General features: G+C 37.6%; 1 protein-coding gene across 2 annotated transcripts in view; it reads right to left on the reverse strand.

The window, feature by feature from the left end:
• Spmip7 (sperm microtubule inner protein 7) overlaps window positions 1–27,558 on the reverse strand; it is a 64,354-nt gene that overhangs the window by 13,219 nt on the left and 23,577 nt on the right. The window contains exons 3-7 of one of the 2 annotated variants that reach the window (XM_074055874.1): window positions 19,323–19,398; window positions 16,958–17,096; window positions 14,913–14,980; window positions 10,462–10,503; window positions 9,301–9,408 (exon numbers count right to left, since the gene is read on the reverse strand). In XM_074055874.1, the coding sequence (XP_073911975.1) occupies window positions 9,301–9,408; window positions 10,462–10,503; window positions 14,913–14,980; window positions 16,958–17,096; window positions 19,323–19,398 (433 nt within the window). Of the gene's footprint in view, window positions 1–9,300; window positions 9,409–10,461; window positions 10,504–14,912; window positions 14,981–16,957; window positions 17,097–19,322; window positions 19,400–27,558 lie in introns of both variants that reach the window. The other variant, XM_020187191.2, reaches the window with a different exon arrangement.

Here is a 27,558-nt window from a genome sequence, read left to right on the forward strand (position 1 = left end):
AACATGAGTGTCAAAGGGAGGTTGAGGGAAGTTGTCTGGTTAGAACAGGAGGGAGGAGGGGGAAAAGGAGAAGGTTTGGGGCTGAATGTGATCAAAGTATATTATATATATACTTTTATACATATATATATATATATATATATATGTATTATATATCTTCCAGAGAAGATGTCATCACTGTCATCATTTGAGGGGAGTGATCTGGTTCCCTGGTTCCCATGAGATTGGTTGCTCCTGATCCAGGGTGCAGCCTCATCATTATAGGTCATTGTCCTCATTTGGAGGGGTGTCTGTCCTGCAAGTCTCCACTGTTCCTTATGAGAAGATTCAGTCCCTTGTCATAAAGATGTTATCAGTTCTGTCCTTTCTAGAATGCAGAGTAATTGCAAAGTGACTGCAAAGAGAATGGCTTAGAGCAAAGACAGACACAAAATGGAGGCAAGGCTGCCAAAATTCTCCTGTTTTTAGTTAATTCATGGGCCCAAGTAAGGAGTCAGTGCTTTTCAGCAAAAAGCAATTCGAGTGCCTCTTACATAAATACTGCTATAAAGATGCAAAGACAAAGTCTTTCAAATGTGGTGCACACTGAAATCTCCAGGACATTTTTAAAAAGCACCAATGCCTATCTCCCCCTGCTTTGACATGCCTGACTAGACTAGCAATGGTGTGGTTTGAGAATTCAGGCTCTCAATAGTTCTCTAGTGCTTCTAGAGTGGGGTGACATTCAGAAGCCTTTTTTAGAGCAGGGTTTGTGTTAGGAACCTGGGTGAGTTGAACAAAGACTGCCAAATTCTGGACAGTGTCTTCTAGGATTTCTTGGAATTTTCTCCAAGAAGAGTAGCTGTAAGTTAGAGAGGTAACCAAAAATGAAGCAAGATTACTGATGAGTGTGTTTTCCCCCAAACATTCATTCATGCTTCCATGCACGTAACAAAGGAAATCCCCTCCATCTGCGTGATGGGTTTTTGGTTTTTTTCCACTGCCTCTAAAACACCTGCAAAATTAAAATGCCTCTAAAGACAGAGCCTTCTAGCAGAGTGGTTCAGAAGTCAGTCTCATTCATGAAGGAAGGGCTCAATATAAAATCTCAAACAGCTTTACATTACCTCTGTGGCATGTATGTCATTGATGTTAAAGTGGTAGGAATGCTATTATATGGTATGACATCATATCTAATAATAATAACGTACCATGAAGTAGTAGACTGACTAGCTACTAGGCTGGAGAATGAATTCAGTTGCACAATAAACTGCCAAATTTTTGCAAATGAAAGTTCTCACTCATGCTGCTTCTAAATTTATTCTGCTTAATCCTTGCCTGCAGGGACATGGCAAAGTGGGGGAGGGGTTTGCCATCTTCAGTGCAATGCAATGACCTTATGTCAAGAAAAGTGTTCTCTCTGGGGACACTTAGATAGCTGCTGGGAGGCAACAGTCTTCGGCTGGAGGAAGGGAAGCTCTGGAAGACCCTGAAATGTACAGGTGACGAAATAGATTTCAGGATGTGTTATACAAAGAACCCCACCCTCCCCCACTTGAAGACAGCAGAGAGAACCAGCGGCCCATGTAAAATTGCAACATCTTCACTTTTGTCTTTGCACCATACCTTGTCCTTTGAACACTTGCTTTTGTTTTCGTGTATTTTTTTGGTGGGAGGGAGAGACATTGCTCTGGGGTTTAAACTCAGGGCCTCACGCTTGCTAGGCAGGTGCTCTTAGCACTTGAACCACTCCACCAGCCCGAACACTTGCTTTTGTACCCCCATTTTCTCCTAAACCTGGGTGTTTTTACTCACAGGTCGATTTGAATATTTTATTACTCAAGTTTACTGCTAATTGGTCTCTTTCAACAAAGCAAAATAAAGTAGAAATTAAATAATTTCAGAAAATGAGGAAGTTGAGTAAATCAGTAAAAAGGAGTACTGATGGTACATAATTAAAAGCTGAGTAGACAAAAGGAAAATGTGAGGAAAAGCACATTATGTGTAGAATATAGGTGCTGCATATGTGGATAAAATGTAGATGTGCACACAGCTTCTCCCTATGTACTGTAGACATAAGTAATACTCATGAGTGCTGACTATGTGGTTTTTTAAATGCCTCACGTGAACTGATTAATTTTCACAATAACCCTGTGCCATAGTTCTTATTACAGGTCCATTTTTTACATGAAAGAATGGAGACAGAGGTGTCAGTATCATTCCCAGAGTCTCTCAAGCTGGCAAGCGGCAGAACTGGATCCCAAAGCATCAGACAGACTGATGGCATGGCTCCAGCCTCTTTAGGTCAGAGTGGACTGCATTATTCAGGGTGTGGGTATAAGAGCGAGTTCAAGTCTGTGTAATAAACTCTTATTTAGAGCTGTTCTTTCTCAGATACAGTTCTAGGCAAAAACCAAGCAGGTCTGGCTCCTGACAGCTTTCACATTCATGAGTTAATTTTATTATGTTTTTGTCCTATGGTACAGGAAGATTGCACCTAAGACCTTGAGCAAGCTAGGCAAACGCTCTATTGTTGAGTTACAACTCCAACTCCCATGAGTGCATCTTAAAAATAAACATCTAGAGTTTTAAAGAGCTCAAGTGGGCAAAGATAAGAGATGCAAAGTAAGAGGATGGGGTACCTGAAACAGGCACATTCAACTCCAGGGCTGCCCTGACCATCTGGGGGGCCTGAGACCCAAACTGAAACTTTTTGAGCCAGCCTCAGCCGTAATCCTCCAATACCCAGGGTCATTGTACCTTCCTTGAAGGAGCCCAGTTGGGGGCACTGTGGTGCAGGTTAGGCATGGTAGAGTGCCCAGCTAGTAGCAGGTACAGAATCAATGTAAGAGGTACTTAAGTGTGGAGGGAGGAGAGGCAAGGCTGGTGAGATAGGGAGAGAGAGGGAGAGTAGGGAGGAAGAGCATAAAGGGTCCAGGTAGAGCTGCAGGGAGTGACACCTGAGGACTGAAAAGAGCTACCTCTGAGAGGCCTGAACTGGGACAGAGAAAGACAGGAGGTCCACTGTGAATTGTGACTTATCTGATGACACTGTTCTACAGACATGTTCACAAAAATTCAATCACTTTATAATGACTTTTGATCGTTGGATTGTGTTTCTCTGAAGGGCCTAATATACGATGGCCCTGAGATATTTTTCATAAGTTAGTTTTATTATTTTTATCTGGTGGATGCATTTCTACCCCTGTATTCTTAAGAGTCTCCACACCGTTCATTTAGAAGGGGAATAATAAGCCCAAAGCCTTTATTCTAGATAAGGATGAAGCCCAGAAGCCAGTTCCTTGCCAGGGACAAAAGGCATGTATGATGTAGGTTCAGGGCAGAAGCTTGTCCTTACGGATCAGGGAGCCTGGACCTCTCTTGACTGTTCACAAAACAAGTGATTTAGGGCTCTTTATGTCATTTTTATGGGCTCAGCTTCCTGGTCTGAAGGACAGGGATAGAAGTAGTTACCACATCTCTGGCTTCATCACACTATTTTGTAAAACAAATAAGAGAGCAGATGTGAAAGTACTTTAAAAAGACAGAAGTATCAGGCTCATGTAAGGAACTACTATTCATAGTTATTTAACCTGGGCTATGGGGTGAATTTTTTTTAAGCTGCAACACAGCCCTGAGAGTGACAGGGAGGCCTCTCTTCCCTTTTCCCATCTCAGACTTTCCCTAGGGGCTGACGGGAAACAATGTTGGACAATTCCTCTCTATTTGCAAATGCCTCCTTATGGAAATCATTGAGGTGAAAAAGCACAGAAAGCATGAAACTGTGTGATATTCTGAGGTACAGGATGACTTAGTAAAAGACCGAACAGAGGAGGCAGCTGCCTAGTTTGGAAAAATGAGCAACTGGTAGCTACCACCCCTGTTTTGGGTTTAGAAAGTCAGCCCTATGTTGTATTGGTGGGCTGTTTCCTGGGCCTTCTCCTCACCTTTGCCAAGCCTTACTCTTCACTGCAATGCACCTGTGGTAGATCCCTGGTGGCTCCAGCATTTAGAGTCCATTACAAGAGAAGAAACACATTGGGCAGCTGCCTCTATACCCTGAGGGCAGGGCAAGGTCAGGGGCTTTTGGAAGCCAGCTGTGCAAAGACTTGCAGTTACATAGCATTGAATTATGATGGGCCTTGTCCTTCAGTGCCTGACTGCATGGCAGTGGAACCACCCGGGGCTATTAGATAATCACTAAAAGGACATGGACTTTCTTCACCTGGTCACTGACCTTCAGCCAAGACCATGCATTTGTATAACAGAGAGAGAAGTTCAGATAAGAAAATAAAAAAGAGGATCCTTGTTGCTGTCTTTCCTTAACATTTCTGCTTGATGGAGATTAGAAATGGGGGAGGGCAAGGTGAATTTCTATGTTTCCAAAATGTTCCTGAACACTAAACGGCATGTATCTGTGGAAGAAATGAAAAGGCTATGTCACTATCCTGAGCCTCAATCATTCCTGTTAAACCTGATGGTTATTTCGAGTGTCCTAGTTTCTAAATTAGTCTGGCATTGTAAGTTAGGGGGGAATGCAGAGGAAACCATATTTTGAAGTGTTTCCTTTGGAATTCCTTAGTTTCAAATGCTTTTTAGTAACTCAGCATAAGAAATCTTTTGATTTTAATGAGAAAACTCAGGGAGAATTTTTGTTTTGGGGATTTGATCTACAGGCATGCAGGTAAATTTGTATGATGATTATGAAGATGTTGTTTTTTCTTTATTAAAACTATTTACTTAGGGGAGACTCCTTGAAAAAAATTCTGGGATCAAACTATACATTTCTAAGCTTATTGCTAAATCATTTTCTGGAAGTGTTATAATAATTTACAATAGAACTACTAGGCCCATGATTATGCTGTAATGTTAAGGTGGTAAAATGCTTTATGTAGGAAGATGGAAGCTATATAAAGAAATAAATATTTAGTCATAACTTGGCCTATAAAATCTTTATATGGTCTTTACTGTGGGATACTGCCCAACCATTAAAAAAGATTTTAATACAGCAGAAATGTCCAGTGCATATTTCATCTTACACACATGCATTCTCTATGTGAATGTCCACACAATCTCATGTACTTACACATGACTGACATCCATACATAAAGGGGGAGGGAGTGTAAAGAAATCACAAGGGGAGGATAAAGGAGAATGATGGAGGGGGTGAATTCAACTATGATATATTATAAGCATTTTTGTAAATGTCACAATGCACCCCCAGTAGAACAATAATATAATTTAAAAAAAGAGATAAGAAACTTTAATATTGTGATTGAAAGTGAAAGAGATGCTTTACTTTCTTGACTTTAAAAATACTTGAATTGTTTTTATAATGAACACATTTGAAAGATAAAAAGATGATATTTGATGAGTTTCTGTACTAACATGAAAGAAGAGCATAAATACTAGTTCTATTGCAAATTTTTATAGTACTTCCAAAAATGATTTCACAATAGGCTTAAAAATGTATAGCTTGACCCCAGAATCTATCTGAAAGAGTTCTCCCCTAAATAACTAGTTTTTATTTATTTATTTATTATTTTTTTCTTTTTTCTTTTTTTTTTTTTGGTGCTGGGATCGAACCCAGGGCCTCACACATGCTAGGCAAGCGCTGTACCACCGAGCTACATCCCAGCCCAATAACTAGTTTTAAATTACAAAATATTAATGTAAAAAGTATATGAGAGAGCCATTTATTATAGCAAAATATGGGAACTATTTACATATGTAACCTAAACAAATGTCAATTAGAGTACCCCTGCACAAATAGAAATTATGGTGTTTATGAAATCATGTGCCCATGATTATGCTGTAATGTTATGGTGGCAAAGGTACTCTATGTAGTAGGAGTAGCTATATAAATATACAAATGCAAGACCAAAATGCAGGTGACTGATGGAAAAAGGCAAAAATATTAAGATTGTTTTTATTTTTGTGTGAGTCTGGTTGCATTTTTAGCTTTTTATTTCTCTGTAGTTTTTCTACATTGATCAGACTCAAGTCTACATTTAAAATGACAAGCTATATTTTAAACTGCTAGTGCAATCTCCATCAACATAGAAAAACACTGCCATGCCTGAAGACCTGGTGACCAGAAAGTAAATAATCAGCTAATGAGGAAAACTTGAAAAACGTTGACCCTGAGGGAAATTGGTGACTACAAGGACTAAAGCATTGGAAATCGGTGGCTGTGACCCTTGCCTGGAATGTAGCTTCTTGTGGGGTGGGGGGGCTGAGTCATGGCTCCCCAGGCATGATTGTGTACCATCAGCCACGCAGAAGACTCCAAAGATAACACCATAATGATATTTCTCTAAAGGAAACTTTAAGATGCAAAAACTCAGGAAGAGTCACCTTTGCATCTGAGTAGGACAGAACTTTTATTCCTTACCTGACACAAAATAAGAAGATGTGTTTCTGGGTTCAAACCCAGATGTCTTTTTTGTGCAAATGGTATGACATTTTATATATTCTTCTCTGTTTTGCTTTTTATCAACATGGAAACCACAAAGATTTTGTTTGGAGGTTCATTTGTAGGTAGTAAAAACTCTTAGGTAAAGCAAGCACGGGATAAGTACAAGTCTAATGGGGACAGCTTCTGGGATTATGGCTTGGGGACCAGAAGTGGGACAGTGAGTTTTGCAGGGGAGAGATGGTAGTTGAAAAGGTTTCTGAAAACATCTATTTCTTAAGCTAAGTGGGGAATACACGGGCATGCATTATGTTATTTTATATGTTAGACGTGACACTGTATCTTTTCACATCTGTAAATATTTCATAATAAAACTTGGAAATTTTTTTTGTGTTAAAAGGTGAGGTTTGTGTTAAAAACTGAAAACCAATTAAGGGAAGAAGAAACTTTGCAACCTTGGATGCCCTCTAGTGTCCAAATAGGAGAAGGTTAGTTAATGTCTTAAACCGTCCTTTAAAACAGCAACTATCAGCCAGATGAGGTAGAGTTGCATTGTCCCAAATTTACTCAAGCGAAATGATATCTTTTCACATCAAACTTTTCACTGTTTTTGAAGAACGAACCAAAAGAGTATGTTTTGATTCTTTAGCAAGAGTGTTTCATAAAACATTTCAAACTTCAAACATTTTTTAAAAAGAAATGGTATTAAAACTTTATGCTGGCTTTAAAATTGCTTTTATTCTTATATACTTCCTTTAAAATTTTTCAATTATTATGTTTAGTGGTTATAATGGAAGAATCATAACCCCTGACGCCTTCCTCAGTACTTGGCCTTCAAGTCAAGTCCCAAGGATAAAAATGATTCCTCTCTATGGCTGTCCTTCAAAAAATCACAGCTGAATTCTGAGATTTATTTCATACTGCTTTATAATTACTTGTGTATAGACCTTATCTATCCTCCAAGACTTTTAGCTCCTTGAGGGCAAATTCTTTTCCTTTTTTATCTTTAAATTACTACAGTTCTTGGCACAGAACCTGGAGCATTGTAGGAACAAATTTAGATTGTTACTAATAAATTAGACAGACATTTTTACTGTGTGTGTGTGCATGTGTGTGTGTGCGTTTCTGAAGCTAGGACCCAGGGCCTTGTACATGTGAGACAAGTCTGCTATCATTGAGCTACGTCTCCAATCTTAGGTAAATGTTCTTGACTTCTTTGATGAGAGAGATTACATAAATATATTTTAAAGCTTTGGAACTTTGGAACATATTTTATAGTTTATAGGATACTCAAAGAAATTAGATAAGATACATAACAGAAAAATTCAAAATTATAGTAGCATACATTGAACAGACCATAAAATATGTCAGAAGGGTAGCTAATATGAAATTTAACCACTTTGTCTTCTGGGCCTAATCAATGCTTTAAAACATTAGATATTAATTAGCATTTAAAATACTGTGGTGATTCATGCTGTGGTTTTGTATAAAATCCTTGGGAGATTTGTGAATTATTACAGAAAGTGGTGGAAGAGTGCCTCCTAATATTTGGTAAACAGTGGTGTAATGAAAAGAGAGTATGACTTTAATTTCAAGCCTGTCTTTGGGATCCTGGAGAAGTATAATATGTCTTTTGTAGCTACCAGTTCTGCGTCCACAGATTGAATCAACAGCAGAATGAGAATATTTGAAAAAATGTGGCTATGCACAACTTCTTTTCTTGGCATTACTTCTAAATAATACAGTGTAACAACTATTGGCATAGCATTACTCTGTAGTAGGTATTATAAATAATCTAGGAATGATGTAAAATATATGAGAGGATGAGTGTAGACTCTGGGCAAATACCAAGCTATTTCATATAAGGGACATGAATGTCCTCAAATTTTGATCTTGTGGGAGTTTTGGAACTAATCCCTGTATCCCCACTCCAAAGGACAACTGTATTTTAACCTCTCTGAGCCTCAGTATTCCCATCAGTAGAAGTATATGTATTTCTATTATATATGTATATTTGTAGTAGATATAAACAATAAATACATACTTTGTAATGTATGATCTTGGACTTACAGTGGTCCAACCTATTTTCCAACTTAATGGTGGTACAAAAATGCTATGTATTCAACTGAATTTGAATTTCAGTTTTCTCTTGTTCTAGCTCTATGTGGTTGGATTCTCTGCTGAGATGCTGGGTAGTGGCACCTACCTCCCATCAGCTCTGTGATCACGAGGGTGATGGACCTCACACTACATGATGCTGTGTTGCCAAGTTAGGATGCTTGGTAGGTTAGCCATGATCAGTGCATTTGTTACTTAGGATGGGGTCACTGCATTCTAAGTCTAAGAGGATATGATTGGATGGACACACACACATACACACAAGAATGATTGTGGTAGAAGTCCTAAACATCAAAACTGGGTATTGACAGTGTTCTGTCCTTCCTCAGCCTATCTCGGAACAAACACCTCCAGGGTTCTAGATTGCGCTTGTCATCCTCCCAACCAATCAGTTTTTGGACTCTAGTAGTGAAAGACAAGTGTTTGGAAAAGAACCTAGTTTTCCAAACTTAATAATGATCTCTGATACTTAACCAATGTTATTGATCCACCACACCCTATCCCCAATCCTTTGCTTGGTGGCATTTTGTGCCGTGAGTTTCAAAGGAAGACGCTAAAGTCACAGAGATGTGGCTTGCTGAAGGACCCCAGGTGAATCTCCAAAACTGTTATCTTCTTGGCGACAAAGTACATTTCTAGTACATTTCTTTCAAGAACCTGGTATCTTTTTTCTTAAGGTATGTTAAATAACAAGCCAGACCATTTTTCCTCTTCACTTGTTATAGAACCCATCAGCATGCATCATCATTAGCAATAAGACAAGAAAAATAATTGTGAGTCTTACTCACCGACTTGTGTTTGTATAAAGCAGTTTAGAGTGGCGAGGCTTGGCTAGGGATGTTATGTCTCCAAAACGGTTGTCAATGTCATCTACATTTGTTGTCTGCATGTGACCACTGTTTGATTGAAAAAGAAAAGCAGGCATGTTTCTTTGTAAGACACTTAGAAGAAATTGCGAGGACTGTTCTAACTTCTAAGGGAAAATATATTTGCCAAAATAGACCAAAAGCTCAGGAGGCAAAATTAAAGTGATGATGGAAGGGTTTGCCTGAAGAAACTTAAGATGATGTTTTTCTTCTTTGGAGTACAAGGTGTCAGGGTTTTTGATTTGAAATTTGAGGTGAAGTGAGAGTAAGAGCTGCTCAGTTTATGAGTATAGAAGCAGGTTATGTATGTGGCCCCAGGACCAGCCTTTCCCCAGACATGAAGTGGAGGCCTGGGGTCCAATGGAGGTTGGAGTCTGCCATAGATAATAAAGCCCTTTTAGGGATGGAGCTGAAGGAGGTACCAGGAACTCAGGGCATTAGTGATAAGGCTTGGGAGGCTAAGCAAAGTCCACAGGCTGAGTGATGTCAGTGGACAGTGTATTGAGGACTCCTGGGGCCATTGGTAGAAGCACTAGTCAACTCTACTGTAATTCAGAAGGGAGATAGTAATGGCAGGGAGGGAAAGCAGGTTCTCTGACCTCATTCATCCCAAGGTATTCTTCAAACTAAGAAGAAAAAAAAAAAAACCCAAGGACAGATCATGCACTTCTGTGCCACCTACAGAGAGAGTCACATTTAAATGTACAAAAATAAGAAAGGCCATTTCCTGCACTTCATTGTTAATGGGGACATCATACCCCTCCCATCAATTATCAGACTTTTCTCAGGTGACACTAGTAGTAACATTCAAGCTATTTTATTTCATAATGTATCCTATTTAGGAAAACAGAAAAATGTTCCTTGTCCTTTTTTTCTTTTAATTTAATCAAAATCTTTTCATTTAATCAAAATCTTCAACAAATCTTCAGTGTCAGGATGGAACTCCTGACACTGAACAGGCAAATCTGTTAGGACACATGACACATGTCACCTGAAGAGTGAATGCAAACATGAGTGATCTGAAACCAACTACAATTTAGATATAAATCTGGTATTTTAAAGACACTGGGAAACATTACTTACGTATAGAAAGGAATGTATTTACTTCTGGAACTTGAACTCACACTTAAGACGAGAGAAAACATGGGCAGTTGGGTTAGTGACATCATTAATAAATACCAAGTTATTACAATATTTCTCTAATTAAAATGAAAGGAAAGGAGAATGACGGAGAAGGTGAATTCAAGTATGATATATTTGATATATTATAAGAACTTTTGTAATTGCCACAATGTACCCCCACCCAGCACAACAATTAAAAAATAAGATATATAAAAAATTTTAAAAATAAAGAATTTAACAGGAAATAAATTAGTACTTAAGTAAAAAAAAAAAAAACCAAAATGAAAGTTCTTCAGAGATATAGCATATAGGAACTGAGCTCTAAAACCTTAGAAATCATTTAAAGAAGTGGTTTTCTCAGAATGTCACAGAAATGGAAGCAAATAATGCTTAACTCTTTGGGTCTGGATGCTTTCGTTGACCAAAATACAATTGAGATTTGTCCCTAGTTAGGCATAGTGACTCCCCTCTGTAATCCCAGCATCAGGAGGATGGTGAGTTCAAGGCTAGCCTGGGCTACATAGTGAGATGCTCTTTCAAAAAGAGTCTTCTCCATATTTCTGTAGGTTACACTTGTTCTTTCTCATTGCTAAGCAGTGTAACATTGCAACTAAAAGCTCTAGTTTATCTATCCATTCACCTGATGCACGACATCTTGGTTGTGTCTAGATTTTAGAGATTGTGAGTAAAGCTGTTACACATGCAGATTTTCTGTAGGCTCTTGGGAGCAAATCTCCACAGGGGAAATCTGTAGGGTGAACAGTCCCCTGAGGAATATCTGAGGTATGGAATTATTGACTAAGACAAATAGCTTTCATTTTCCAGCTGATTGACCACCAAAGAAAAATTTAAAATTCAGTGGACCCATATAAACTGGAATAAATATTTATCATCTGAATGAGCTCTTTTACTACATGATATGGAAATAAAAAGATGTGAACAAAAAAGTTTTTAAAATTAATATTCATGTATTAAGAATTAGTACCAAAATTGCATCCTTTTAAAAAAGATATTTGAATGGGATTGTCAATCATTCCAGCTTGCTGTATCTATGAGGATTTTTAAAGTTTTTGAATGTTTCAATATTTTATATAAATTATTATTACTCAATTTATATATTGGATTCTTTTGGGATGTTTTACACATTTGAAAACATGACATTTTAAATGATATTTATCAAGAATCTTGCACATTACTTTTTGACTCAACAAAATATAAGTTTTTTTCCACAAGATTCAATATTATTCTTAATATTATCACTTTGCATTTGTAGATCCTGCAATCAGACTTGATTATTCATGCTTTGTATAGTCTCACATCATTGTTCTTTTTCCTTCTAATAGAAAAATATTTCTTTCAAAGGCACTTCATACTAGTTTTACAGAAATAATGTAATTGTCAAACTTGAAAATTGCCATCCTTGGTATTATTTTTTGTAACTGAAATATATGAGAAAACTCTGGTGAATTTTGCTAACTCTGAACCAATGACTCCCGCATTTTGCTTTGCTACCAGTTGTAACTTGGTAAATACAGAGTTAAGTGTAGAAGATTAACCCTCACACTCAGGTGATGACCGACTTCACTATCAGAAACTCTGAAAATTGCCTAGTTCCAGTTATTCAGGAGGCAGAATTCAGGGGATCATGGCTGGAGCCAGCCTGAGCAAAAAGTTAGCAAGTGTCAGTCTACACATTATCTATGAACTACTTATTAGAGTCTACTTTGACTGAAGTAGTGTAATAACTTACTTATATTGAAAAAAATGGATTCCAAACTTACACCATAAGTGAAAATAAGCATCAAGTGGTTTAAAGAAAAAAATATGAAAAGCAAAACTTTTAATATTTTAGAAGCAAATAAGCAAAGGAGGAGAATATTTTCAGTGTTTCAGATTAGGGAAAAGTTTTTCTAAAACTCCATAAAAGCAAGAAGGCATGAAGGAAAATATGAACTGATTTACATTAGAAATCAAACTTCAGTGCAGCAAAAAGTCACCTTACTATACAAAAGTCAGAGACTAGAAGGAGATATTTTGATGTGTATTGCCAATAAAGGATTTTTATCCAGAGATTAAGCATAAAATCTCTGCAATGAATAAGTAAAAAACAAGAGGCAAAATATTTGAGTGGGTAAGCTATACATGGGGAAATCCAAGTTACTGACAAATTTGCAAAAATTATTACACATAATCAGGTAGATGGAAGCTCAAATTATAATGAAGTACAATTTCATGCTGATAAGACTAAAAAATTGATTTGAGTCTGAAAATTCCAAATACTGTCCTCAATGTGCAGTAATGGGAACTTAGGTACAGTGGTTGGGAGATGTCACTGATAAAACTCATTTGGAGAAGAACAGGGAAGCAGCTATAGGTACAGAAGTGCACACCTCTGGAAGCATCACTTGTGGGCCCAAATTTTCATTTGCCAAACCCAGAAACATGTTTATATTTGGATAAAGATATATGAATGTTCTTTCAACTGCAATTAAAATTATAAAAAAATCACACTGTGTGAATGGGTGAAAAATTATAGTATATCTTTTCAATAGAAGACTATGCAGCAGAGATCCAAATGCCAATTTAGATGAATGTTTGAAGCACAATAGTGGACAAAATGTTAAGTGTCATAAAACTATGCATGATAACCACTTACATTGAATTTATTTTTTAAAAAGGAACCTAATACCATTTATTGGTAACAATAATAGGGTTTTTTGTTAATGTATACTAAATGTACAAAATAATGGGCTTCAATATAACATTTTCATGTACGTATATAATGTGCTTTGATCATATTCACCCCCATTACCCTTTCTTGTGACCTCCACACCATTGTTCCCCTTCATGTTTCCAAATAGTCCCCCTTGTACTTTCAAGATTAAAAAAAATCTAGATTCCACACATGAGAGAAAACATGTGATAGTTGTCTAAGTCTGGCTTATTTTGTTTAACATAAGGACTTCTAGTTCTATCCATCATCCAGGAAATGACATAATTTCATTCTTCTTTATGGCTGGAGGATACTCCATTGTGTATATATACCACATTTTCTGATGGGAACCTAGGCTTGATTCCACAACTTGAATGAAGCTGAATAGCTCCATGATAAACACAAGTTTGCAGGTATCTCTACATTATGCTGACTTTGATTCCTTTGGGAATATACCTAGGAGTGGTAGAGCTGGATGATATGGCAGTTCTACTTACAGTTTTTTGAGAAACCTCCATATTGATTTCCATAGTGGCTGGAAATTTACATTCTCACCCTTTACCCTTGACCAACATTTGTTAGATGTATTCGTTCTTTGTTTTCTTGATGATAGCCATTCTGATTGAAGTGAAATGGAATTTCAGTGCCATTTTGGTTTTCAAGTTCCTGATGGCTAAGGATGTTGAACAGTTCTTATGTATTTATTGGCCATTTGCACTTCTGTTCAATTCATTTATCCATTTCCAATATCAAGTTTTAAAGAATTAAAAGAATTCATGAAAATGGGGGACCTCAGATCCAGAATAGATGTGGTCCCTGCAAGAAGTAGATTTGCTTACAGAGAGGCACAGTGGGACCTTCTATTGTGCTGGTAATAGTTTATGTGTACAGCCAGGAGCAGATCCACAGATTATGTCATATTTATATATTGTATGCATGTAAAATATTAAAGAATGAATTTAAAAAATAAAAAGAGAAGATAACCTGAGTTGTAGGTTGTGGTGAGAACAAAAATAGACAAAACAGTGACATGTCCAAAGGCAGAAACACCAAGGTTTTTTTATACTAAATGTACAGAATTACACATGGGAAAATATTAGAAATAAAGGTATAGTTTCTAACATTAATAAAACACAAAATAACAGACACAAAAGTTAATAGAAAATAATGTGCAATTCCTTTTATAAGAAGTCCATGTGATACTGTCAAGTTGTAACTGTCTATATCAAATTGTTTATAAAGTACTCTCTACTTTAAAAATGGCTGTGGTGTCAAGCACCAGTGACTCACACCTATAATCCTGGCTACTTGGGAGGCTGAGATCGGGAAGATCACAGTTCGAGGTCAGTCTGGGTAAATAGCTCACAAAATGCCATCTCCAGAAAAAAACAGCAAAATGGACTGGAGGTGTGGCTCAAGAGACAGAGCCTGCTTTGGAAACATGAAGCCCTGAGTTCAAATTCAAGTACTCCCAAAATAAAATTTAAAAGATGGTTAGATTTTAAGAAGGTAAAAAGAAAGGAGGTGATATTGAGCAACTGAGCTTAGATTCTGGCCATCTTCCCAGTCCCAAGATACCGGGTTGAGGATCTCTGGAATACTTAACCTCAGGCAACAGGCCCCTGTGAGTGAGGACATCAGATAATTAATGAAAAGTATGCAATAAGTAGCAAGGAGAGCCTTAGGAGATCAAACTTACAAGTTGACTGGTCTGACTGGTGTTGAGAATGACCTTGTCTGAAATCTGTCCCAGAGCCCACCGACCATCTGAAACCATTCCAAACGAGTGAGAGATACTTAGTGATCAAGTCATTAGATCAAGTGTTAGGGATATAAGCTTCCGTTCTTGCCTGTCCTTCTCATGTCATGGCCAAACCCAGGCTCTGTGGAAGCCCTCTCCAGGCATCCCAGAAACTACTGGCTGTGCTCCTGCTCTCAGACCCCTGTTTCCAGCTTGTTTTCTCAGAGCTGGAATCCACCCCATATCCACCTCTTTCTTTCCCAGCCCAGGTAAAAGGTCTGGCTTTGGTTTGCACTAGACACCAACCTGTCTCAGACTCACCTTATCCCCCTACCTGCCCAACCTAGCTCCTGAACTCTGAAGAGTGTCTTGCCTGGGAAGGACTTTGCATATCAGTCAAATTTAACACAAGCAAAATGTAATGAAATGACACATTTTAAAAAATATTTTGAAGTAGTTGAGAGATCCTTAAAAATAAATGGAACCACATACATTTTTTTGTCCTTTAACTGATTCTAGCTTCTATGTGAAAACCCAGATTCTTTATAATTAAGTGATGATTCCTCTCTCTTGTGACCATTTTCCCTATAAAAGCTGAAGAAAATTTTCAAGATAGTGTGGGCTTCTCAATCTGGGTTTCAGGGACCACATGGGTATCTAGGCTTATAACTGCATTTCAATGTAACTGGTGTCCTGTTTTAATCCTATGTGTTTTGTGTATTCAGAAAGTTCCTTATGAGAAATAGTCCAATAGCTGATGCACACTTTCAGTAGTGAGCTATGGCCCCAAAGGACAAGGGAATCAACAGGAGTAAAAGATGCCTTGCAAACATGGAGTAGGGACATCAAAAGCAGTATTGCAAGGTCAAAAGCAAGGGCTAAGATGAGACCTGAAGAATGCTTGGGTTCATCCTGGCACAGTCAGGGTGATGGAGGCAGTGGAACACTTTTGCAAACATTAGGACTGGCAAAGGGCATGTCAGACTTGGGTTTGAGGAGATGTTCAGTGGAGAGAGGACAGAATACAGTATGGGTCAAAATTTGGTTCACAGAGGGGAAGAGCAAGAGGAAGGCAGGAAGCAGGTAGAGAGAATGGAGTTGTGGGGAAATAATGGAGCATTGGGTGTAAGTCTTCTCAAGGAGCATGGATTTCATTTTATGAAAAAATGATGGGTTAAATTACTGGAGTAATATGTACAGATTCATACTTTAGAAAAAGTACTGCATCTGTGGTATGGATAAACAATCTATGTGATGAGTTCTCCTTGCTATTAAGAATTCATATACAGAGAATGGATATCTGTCCTGACAGCTTGGGATGCTTTGTTTTATCAGATAATCAGAGACATCACACAGCAACCTCTGATCCATGGATCCTCCCTGTTTTACTTTGAAGAATACAAAGCTACATTTATTCTAGATCTTATTTCCAGCATAGGTTATCTGGTTTAATCATTTCTTTCTGTGTCCTTCATTACTTGCTCATTCTTTTGCAACTTTAAAAATGAACACTCTTTTCTGGGGGGTTGGTACCAGTGCGGGGGGAGGATATAAAGAAATGGTGAAGGAGGTGAATGTGGTGGAAATGTTATGTACTCATGTATGAAAATGGACAAATGAGACCTGTTGAAACTACTCCAGGAATGGGGGAAAGGGGATAAAGGAGAATGACAGAGGAGGTGAATTCAACTGTGATATATTCAAAAGTTCTAAGAACTTTTGTAAATGCCACAATGTACAACAACATTATAATAAAAATGTAAAATAAAATAAACACTCTTTGCAAATGACTTTAAAGAAGGAGATAGTCTTTAAGTAGCAAATATTTTCAGTGTGGATAATAACTGAATAATAAACTATTTTTAGTTATCAATAATTTTCATGATTATGGAATTTTCAACTCCATATGCAATTCTTAACAAGTGAATATTATTTTGACAAAGATTTTGGAGTTCAGTTTGGTAACAGTAAGAAATCCATTGTTGTTAGGGATGTTTGCTCACCTGAGTTATGGCTGGCACTTTTTTGTATCTTTTCAGTGTAAAACTCGGTGAGATGAGGTCAGCAGCTTTTTCTACTGTTGTTTCTTCTGGATCAAGTTTTGGTGGTAGCATCTTGTCCCAAGGAACAACTTCATATGCTCTGGGACATAATTAAATAAGGACATGTTTTGAAAAGTGCACATTCAATGGGCATTGTTTACAACCATGGCATACACTGTAGTAGGCAGAATTCCAAGATGAACCCAAGTCTCCTGCCTTGGTTTTCATAACATGTAGAACACTCATTCCTCCAGAATGGGAAACCAGGGAACAAAATTGGACAGCAATGTACTGTGTGGTACTTTTGATGGCACAAAGAATTGAGTCAGTGTAATTAAGGTCCCTAATCAGTGGAATGTGAGTGCATTAAAAGTTGGATTATCCTGAGGTGCCCAAACAAGTGAGTTTTCCCTAAGAAAACTTATGTTTTTTAAGTAATAACTACTATGATTTCATACTTTGTTTTATTTTTAAAAGCTACCATATGCTAAATAAAGTATGATGACTTTAACCAACTATTGACTGTATCTAAGGCAACCACTGGAAATTTTTTTTTTCTGATAGAAGCAAGATAAAAACACAACAGGAACTGAAACCAAAGCCAGAGGGCAATTTAGAGGCCATTTGGTTATAATCCTTCACTTTTAAGATGAGAAAATTGACCAAAAAGATTGGTGGATTTTAAAATCCCATGTTCATTCAGGAGACACTCTTGGAGCCTGAGAACTGAAATATGATACATACATATTAACACTGCCCCTTCCACGCTATAAGCTTCTAAAATGCAATGTCAAATCGTATATTTCTTTATGTTTTCACAAAACTTGTGGGATGAGGGAATTCTTGAGTGTTTCATGAATCCAATTGTGCTTGGTCACAGGGAAATTTCAATTTGAATGAAAAAAAGTGAGGTATAAAGTATGTGTGCAGTGTTCAGTACAGGACAGAAAGGATCTTGGGTGGACATGAAGGCTTTGTGATCTACACAGACCATTGTGCTCTTATTCTCTCTACCGTTTGTCTCTTCTTTTCATTCATTTCTCTGTGATATGCCATGAGCTTGGTTTCTATCACTCCACTGGATGCTACATCTACAGATCAACCTAATTATTCCTTCCTAGGTCTCACCTTGCTTGACCTACTTGCATACCATTGGACAGTCCATCATCCCTCCTTTCTCAAATGCCTTGCCTTCCAGGCACTAGACTCTTTCCACGCTCCTCCTGCTCCGTTTCCTTTGCTGGCTCCTCCTCTTTCCCCCTCTTTTTTAATGTAGGAATGCTAAGACTCCATGCTTTATGCCCCTCTGTTGGCTCATCTCTCTCCTTCCCTACCCACTCTGTCCTCCCTCCCTCCTCCCTTCCTACCCCTCACTATCCCTTCTCTTTCCTTCCCTCCTTTTCTCCCTCCTTTTCTTCCTCCATTCTTTCCTCTCTTCCCCTTCTCCCTCCTTACTTCCCTCCTTTTATCTTCCTTCCCCCTTTCCTTCTCCCTCCCCCTCCCTTGCCCTTCTCCCTCCCGCTTCCTCCCCCCAGCCTCCTCCCTTCTTTTCTCTCCCTGCCTTAGCCTTCTCCTTCCTTGTCCCTCCTCCCTTCCCCTCCCTTCCTCCCTCCTTTCCCCTCCTCCTCCTCCCTCAGTTCTCCTCCTCCTTCCTTTCCTCCCTTCCCTCCCTCTCTTCCCCTCCCTTCCTACTTCCTCCTCCTTTATTTCTCCTTCCTCCTTTTCCTCTCTCTCTCCATCACTTCCCCCCTCCCTCCTTTCTTCCCTCCCCCTCCTCCTCCTTTCCCCTTCTCCCTTCCTCCTCCCTATGTCCCTTCCTCTCTCTCCCTCTCACCCTCCCTCTCCCTCTCACCTTCCCTTTCCCTCTCATTTTTCCCCTCCTTTGCTCCCTCTGCCCCCTTCCTCTCTCCCACCCTCCCCTTCCCTTCCTCTCTCCCTTCTCCTCCTCTCTGCTTCCCTCCCTTCCCCTCCTCCCTTCCTCCCTCCTTCTCTTCCTCTTTACCCTCCCTCCCTTCTTTTCTTCTTCTCTCTCTGTATCTCTCTCCTCTTCCTCCCTCCCTCTCATCCTATCTCCTTCCTCCCTCCCTCCCTCCCTCCCTGATGTCTACCTTTGATATTCTCTGAATTTCTCACAAGATCCAGGATATTGTTGACACAAAGTAGATGTGTCATTAAGAATTAGGAACTATATTTTTAGGACTGGAGGAGTGGCTCAAGTGGTAGAATGCCTTCCTAGCAAGCATGAAGCCCTGAGTTCAAATCCCAGTACTGTCAAAAAAATAAAGTTTATTTTAAAATGAAAATTCTATCAGGAAAAAAAGCTTACTTTTGTGTAGAAGACTTGTAAAATGAATCCTTTGCATTATATTTCTTGTTTGGTTGGACAAGTGTCTCACCATCATGCTAGAAGACAAGAACAAATTAAAAGAGACCAAAGATAAATGGGAATTGCTATTTTTCTATTCATCATGTTATCTTATTTGCTTTCTTCATTTTTCTCTTTTATGTACTTCTTGTATTGGCCAGACTGAATGCTGTCCTATTTTTCCTCTTTCATTTTGGAAATCTACATTCAGTTTATACTGTCATTAATAGCTAAATAAAATTTATAAAATATGTTAAATTTAATGGAAAGTGATACTTTTATAAGGAATCACTTAAATTTTAAACATTGGCAAGTATTAGTTTTAGCATCATGTGATTAAAACATTAAAAAAAAAACCCTGATCTCTTTGGAAGATTAGATCTGAGATACTCCATCTTATGTTACCAATATTATTTAACTAATCATTTATTATTATAAATCCTTATCTTTACTGGCTACTATTTATTTATATGTCTCCTGTATTTTACTAATTCTCTGTCTACTTTTGCTTATTCTACCACACAGAAAGACAATTTCAAAAATTTTTTAGAAGTGAAAGTTTTTATTGATAGAATTATACTTGGTCCCCTTTCATACATCTGCTTGCTCTTTTCCTTACATCTTGATCTTCCCTTAGAAATTCAGTTGCTTTGCATTTTGATCAAAATTCTATTTTAGATTGCTCTATAATTAAAGATTACTCACATCTGCTGATATCCAAAAAAGAGTTTGATAGTTTTCACTACATTGTAATTTTGACTATAACCAAGTTAATTATAATATTTGTCAAATTCCCTGTGTTCCATTTTTTTCTGTCTACTTTTTCTATCAATAACTGAGAATGGGGTTTTGAAATGTTCAATAATAACTATGAGTCTGCCTTTCAGTTTTTTCTTTATTTATTTTGAGTTCTCTTATTAGGTACATATATATTGTAGTGGATTCACTGCTTTATCACTATGAAATATCTGTGTCTCAATAACATTTCTTAATGTTTTAAAAATTTTAATCAGCCTCATTTTATTAGCGTAAATTAATTGTACAAAGGGGTTTCATTGTGATAGTTATATATATGCATGTAATGTACTTTGATCACATTTACCCCATCTATATTACTTTTTTGTTTATTTATTTTTATTTTTGTTGTGCTGGGGGTACCTTGTGACTTTTACAAAAGTTCTTACAATATATCATAGCCAAATTCACCCTCTCCATCACTCTCTGATATTATTATTATTGTTACTTCCTTTTTCTCTTCAGTAGTTTTTACATGAGATATATATTCACATCTTTAACTCCTATTTATACTTTATATGGTTGTCTTATAGTTTGTACATAGTTGGGTCTTACTTATTTTTTAACATAATTTTTGACTTTTAATTTAAGCATATTGTTATGTTTAATATGACAATTGATATAGTTTGGTATATGTCTAGGTATATTATCTGTTTCATCTGCTTCTTTTTTCCTTTTGAGTTACTGTCTTTTGGATTTAGTAAAAGATGTTTTCCTTTTTAAAATTTCATCTCAATATTACCATATTGCCTATGCCTTTTTTCTTTGCTGTTATTACCATCTGGGATTTACAATGTGCATATTTTACACCATACATATTTAACTCTAGGGTTTGTGGTATAATATTGTGCCATTTCATTTCACAAATACTATAAAAATTACAACAGTAATACACCCATTTTCATCCTGATATCCCTTGTGCTATTGTTATATATTTCATTTTAATATATGCTATAACCCCCAAATACATTGTTACTGTTGTTGCTTTAAACAGTGACTATTTTTTCAGTTCTCACAGTAATTGACTTTGTTTTATGTTACAATAGATAACTGTTTTATACATGTAGTGTTGAATTTAGTTTCAGTTTGGTATTCAACAGGGCAATCTGCTTTATGGTTTTCTTTTAGCATTTTTATTAGTGCATGATAGTTATACAAGGGGTTTTGTTGTGACATTTCCATATATGCACATATTATACCCCGGTTTGTGTCATCCCCTCCATTATCCTCCCTCCTACTCCATTCCCCTTCTTAAAATGACATCAACAGGTTTCAATGTTCCATATTCATACATGTGTAGAAAGTGCATCAGCCATATTCACCTCCCTTTACTTCTTCATTTACCCTCCCCTGCCCACTACTGCCTTCCCCTTAACATGACTTGTTTTACGTATTTGTCCTTCATTGTTTAGGTGTCTGTTCATAGTTTGGTGGAGATTTTGCTGTGGTATTTTACCTGGAAATACATTGTGCTTAAATCAGTCTAAACTCCTCCACTACTCTTCCTTACCCTTTTCTCATACTCTGTATTGTTTAACACTTTTCAGGGCATTTCCTTGTGTCTTATTCCTACACAGATGTGATGCATTTAATTATTCGCTCTCCATAATTCTTTGCTTCTTTTCCTCTTTCCTTAGTTTCCTCTAGCAATCCAACTTTTTGAAACATGTTTCATATATATTTATATGTATATATGGCGATGCTCGAGTTTGTATTGGATCTATCTTTCACATATGAGAGAAAGTATGTGATAATAGACTCCCATTCCATCCATTTACCTGCAAATGACAAAATTTCATTCTTTCTTATAGCTGAATGACACATCACATATTCTTAACCCATTCATCAGTTGTAGGACATCTGGGCTATTTCCATAGCTGAGTTATTATAAATAATGCTGCACTAAACATGGGTGTGCAGATATCTTTACTGTAACCCGACTTACATTCCCTCTGGTTTATGCCTAGGAGTGATTTTGCTGGATCATGTAGTAGTTCTATTTTTAATTTTTTGAGGAGCCTCCATATTGTTTTCCATAGTGGTTGTACTAATTTACATTCCCATCAACAGTGTATGAGGGTTCCTTTATCCCCACATTCTCAGCAGCATTTGCTGTTTGTTTTCTTGATGACAGCCATTCTAACAGGAGTGAGCGAGAATCTTAATGTGGTTTTGATTTGTATTTTCTCTATGGCTAGGGATGGTGAGCATTTCTTCATGTGTGTTTTGGTCATTTGTACTTCTTATCTTGAGAAAACTCTGTTCAGTTCATTTGCCCATTTCTTCATTGGATCATTGATTCTTTGGGAAAACAGTGACTTTTTCAAAGACATTAAAACAAAAAATTTTTTATATTTCCTCTTGTCTTTATCATTTCTACTGACCTCAGATTCATTGTGTAAACTCTGATTTCCATTGTACATGATTTTCTTCTGTCTTCCGGGTGTTCCTTTAGGTCTGATGGCAATGCTTTCCTCAGCTTCATTTTTCTAAAGAATTCGTCTTTATATTTGAAATCTTTTGTTGGTAAAGTTTGAGCATTTATTGATAGTTTTGGAGGGATTACTTAAAATCTGTGTCTCAATTTTTGTTTGTCAAGCACAGATTCTAATAAGTAGCTTAATGCCATTCTTTTTTTAAAATTTTATTCATATGCACATACAATGTTTGGGTCATTTCTCCCCCTTACCCCCCACTCCCTCCCTTACCCTGCCTTACCCCTCGCTACCTGGCAGAAACTATTCTGCCCTTATCTCTAATTTTGTTGAAGAGAGAGTATAAGCAATAATAGGTAGGACCAAGGGTTTTTGCTAGTTGAGATAAGGATAGCTATACAAGGAGTTGACTCGCATTGCTTTCCTGTACATGTGTGTTACCTTCTAAGTTAATTCTTCTCAAACTAAACTTTTCTTACATGCGTTTGTTAGTACATGTTTTTTCTTTAGCTGTTTTAAATTTTTCTATTTAGCACTATTTCTCAATGTTATTACTGATGACCTTTGGCACAATTTTCTTTAATTCTATTAATATTGGTATTTGTCTGAAATTCTTGACTTTGCAGGTTGGTAATTTTCATTAATTATGAACAATTTAAGCCATTATTCCACTAAATATTTTTTCCACAGTTCCATTTATTCTGGGACTATAACATACATATGGTAGATGACTTGATGTTGTTTTACAGATAACTCTGTTTTCTTTCCCTCTCTCCCTCTTCCTTCCATCTTTCCCTTCCTTCCATTTTCCCTCCCTCCCTCCCTTCCTTCCTTCCTTCTTTCTTTCCTTTCTTCCCTCCTTCCTTTCTTCCTTCCTTTTTCCCTTCTTTGCTTCTTTCTTTTGTTGCACTAGGGATCAAACCCTGGGAGTTCTAGCATGCCAGGAACATGTATTTCATTTTGAATTGTTTCTATTGCCAGGTTTTCAATTTCACTTTTCTCCTGCAATTTGTTTTGCCTTCCTTCCTTCCTTTCTTTATTGGTTTATTTTATTTTATTTTGTTTTGAGCTAGGGTCTTGCACCATAGCCCAAGCTGGCTTTGAACTCCCTATCCTCCTGCTTCAGTTACATGCATGTACCATCATGTTTTCTCCTGTAATTTCTGACTTGTCTTTCATCTCAGAGATAGTTTTCCATTTCTACAAGTCCCATTGAGGATTTCCTCCATATTGTCTTTTTCTTCTCATCATGGATGGTTTCTCCATCCTGAATATATGGGACATATTTGTTTTTTTTCTCTTTTATTATTCATATGTGCATACAAGGCTTGGGTCATTTCTCTCCCCTGCCCCCACCCCCTCCCTTACCACCCACTCCGCCCCCTCCCTCTCCCCCCCACCCCCTCAATACCCAGCAGAAACTATTTTGCCCTTATTTCTAATTTTGTTGTAGAGAGAGTATAAGCTATAATAGGAAGGAACAAGAGTTTTTGCTGGTTGAGATAAGGATAGCTATACAGGGCATTGACTCACATTGATTTCCTGTGTGTGTGTGTTACCTTCTAGGTGAATTCTTTTTGATCTAACCTTTTCTCTAGTTCCTGGTCCCTTTCTCCTATTGGCCTCAGTTGCTTTTAAGGTATCTGCTTTAGTTTCTCTGCGCTAAAGGCAACAAATGCTAGCTAATTTTTTAGGTGTCTTACCTATCCTCACCCCTCCCTTGTGTGCTCTCGCTTTTATCATGTGCTCAAAGTCCAATCCCATTGTTGTGTTTGCCCTTGATCTAATGTCCACATATGAGAGAGAACATACGATTTTTGGTCTTTTGGGCCAGGCTAACCTCACTCAGAATGATGTTCTCCAATTCCATCCATTTACCAGCGAATGATAACATTTCGTTCTTCTTCATGGCTGCATAAAATTCCATTGTGTATAGATACCACATTTTCTTAATCCATTCGTCAGTGGTGGGGCATCTTGGCTGTTTCCATAACTTGGCTATTGTGAATAGTGCCGCAATAAACATGGGTGTGCAGGCGCCTCTGGAGTAACCTGTGTCACAGTCTTTTGGGTGTATCTATGGGACATATTTGTAACAGCTGTTTGACTGAGTTAATATTAATGTAATCTCACTTCTGGGTCTGTTGTTATTGATTTTTCTCCTGATGCTGGCTAATACTTTCCTCCTTCTTTTAGTGAAAAACAGTGTTTTTGCTAAGAACCTATTTTAAACTTTAGGTTTTTGGGTTTCTGGAGCTTTTCTTTCTTCTGTGTTGGATAATTTTTTACAGCACATAAATAAGAACTGAAATCAGTTGGATGCTTTTGAGGCTGGCTTTTAACTCTGTTGAACAGTCTAGAGGAAACTTTGTAGTAGGACTAGTTAAGCCTGACTACCAGGTGATACACTTCAGAGAAATGTACCTCATGTTCTGTGTAGTTTGGAGCTATTTTACTTTGTTTCCTGGCCTGCTTGATTTTCAGGGACTGGTCCATGCAGACTCATCTGCAGAAGGTTTTCTGGTGGCTCCAGGAGTTTCCTCTTCTGTGTACACAGATCAGTGGTCAGCCACAGGTCAGAGGAGTGTCTTCTGCAGACCTCTCTGTGGCTCCCTCTTCCTTGGCATCCTACCCTGCAAATGCTGGGTGCTTTGCCCTCCCGCAACTCCAATCTCTGTCTCTTGAACCCAATAAGAATGTAAAGTTATGCCTGGACTCTCCTGGACTGTGGCTTAGACAAAGCCTTCAGGTGGTCAGCAGATTAACTGTTGGGTTCATGTTGTTAGTTTCCTTTCCTTAGACATTTCCATCTTTTGTTGTCTGTTGTCCAGTGTCTGCTTCATTATTTCTTACAATTTGACCAGTTTTCTACTTGTTCAAAACTGAAAATAATGTAAGTGCTTTTATTCCACATCTTTTATTACTTTTCTTATCTTTCTTCTTTCTTTTTTTATGCTTCCTGGTTCCTAATAATTTTTTTTTGGTGGGGGGAGGATGGTGCTGGGATTTGAACTCAGGGCTTTGTATTAAAAAAGCAGGCACTCTACCACTTGAGCCACACCTCCAGTCCTTGGTTATTTTGGAAGTGAACTATTTGCCTCAAACTGTGATCCTCCTAATCTCAGCCTCCCATGTAGGGATTTTCATCTACTTGAGGGGTGTTACAGGATCTAGTGGGGAGAAGTCAGGGATGCTGCATTTGAGTGCATTGCACAGCACAGCCTGCACAAAAGAGAGCTGTGCAAACCAAAATGCTACTTGTGCAAAGTTAGGGAAAATGATATTAATCTGGAGTCATCAGTTATTGGGTTGTTTAGCTTTTCTTTTTATTCATCAACTCCAACTATATATCTATACAGTTTCTTCAATGCCTCTCTTCCATTTCAACAACTTTCTGACATATTTAAGTAGTTCTTTATCTCCTTTTCATTCTCTTTCTTCACTGTCTGTCATTACATTTTTATGTGAGTTTCTTTTATCTCAGCAAAAGAAAGTATATTTTTATGGACCAATTTATTAGCATTTAACTTTGGAATTTCTGTGTGAAGAAGGCAGACTTTCATAGCCTCAAATGCTCATTTGAAAATATGGAATTCAATTTTGGAGTATTGTACTATAATTTTTTTGCTTAAAAATTGATTTGGGAAGTAATTGTCTTTGTTAAAGTGTTTCAACTCTTGATTTCTCTTTTATTATAGTTGCTCTGAACAGATTTATTCCATTTCATTTTATAAATTTGGTATGGTTTACAATGTTCTTAATTCAACCATGTCTTCCTCTGTTGGTGTAGCTAAGTATAATGTACAATTTTCTTTTTCTCTTTCTTTTCTTCTTTCTTCCTTTCTTCCTTCCTTTCCTTTGTCTCTTTCCTTTCTTTCTTTCTCTCTCCTTCCTCCCTCCCTTTTTTCCTTCCTGTCCTTTCCTCTCTTCTTTTCTCCTCCCTCTCCTTCTTCCTCCCCCTTCCCCTCCCCTCCCTTTCCTTCCTCTCTCCTCCCCTCTTTACCCCTTCTCTTCCTTCCTCTTTTTTCTTTGACAGATTCTCCCAATGTAACCCAGGCTGACCTCAACCTCATGATCCTCCTACCTGCACCTTCTGAATGCTAGGATTACAAGTTTGTACACCCAGGTCTTGTGGCACAATTTCTTTAATAAATTTTTTTTCTGCTGATGGTTACTGAAGGGGTGGTATAATCTCCAGTTATTTTATTCCCTCTGTCTTTCAGAATTTTAAGTATTCTTCTTTGCCTTCATCACCCAATCACTCAAGGGTCCTTCCTCTTCCTTTTGACACCCCCTCCTCCTGTAGGGTCAATGCCTTTCAATGACTGCCACATACTGTTGTGCACACATTTAAGTCTCTCCCTTTAGGCGTACAGGCCAGCTTTTCTTGCTAAAAATTTTAGATGAAGGATTCTAAACTGAATGCAAGTTCTCTTCTCTTTACCATCTACCATGTAGTCTTCCCAAGACTGACCTGGTATATGACAAATACTTTCTGTTGAGAGCTGGTGACATGGCTCCTTAGAATTTTGAGCTTTCTTTATTTTACTCTCAGTAATTTGAAGCTTGGGATTTCTCCTGCTACTGTAAAGGTACATTTTGGGTTTGTTTGTTTGGTGCATTATTGTTTTCCTTATTCTGCATTGCTTTAACAGTTATTTGGGGAGCACAGTTTTATACAGACACCACTATACTTGACTACTGGAAAGTTAGACTTTTTGTTCTTCTTAATCTATCTTGGAAGATAATCATCGTATTTTTTCAAAGAACCAACTTGTGACATTGGTGATCTATAGTATACATTCATTTTCCATTTACTTAATTTATTTTTCCTTTTCTCTTTTTTTAAACAATATTTTTCCAATCAGGAATGGTGGCATCTGCCTGCCATCCCAGCTACGTGGAATTGAGGTCCAGGCTGGCCTGAGCAAAATGCAAGCCCTGATTAAAAAAATACATAAAGCATA

This window comes from Castor canadensis, chromosome 2 (assembly GCF_047511655.1).
Source record: "Castor canadensis chromosome 2, mCasCan1.hap1v2, whole genome shotgun sequence".
NCBI lineage: Eukaryota > Metazoa > Chordata > Mammalia > Rodentia > Castoridae > Castor > Castor canadensis.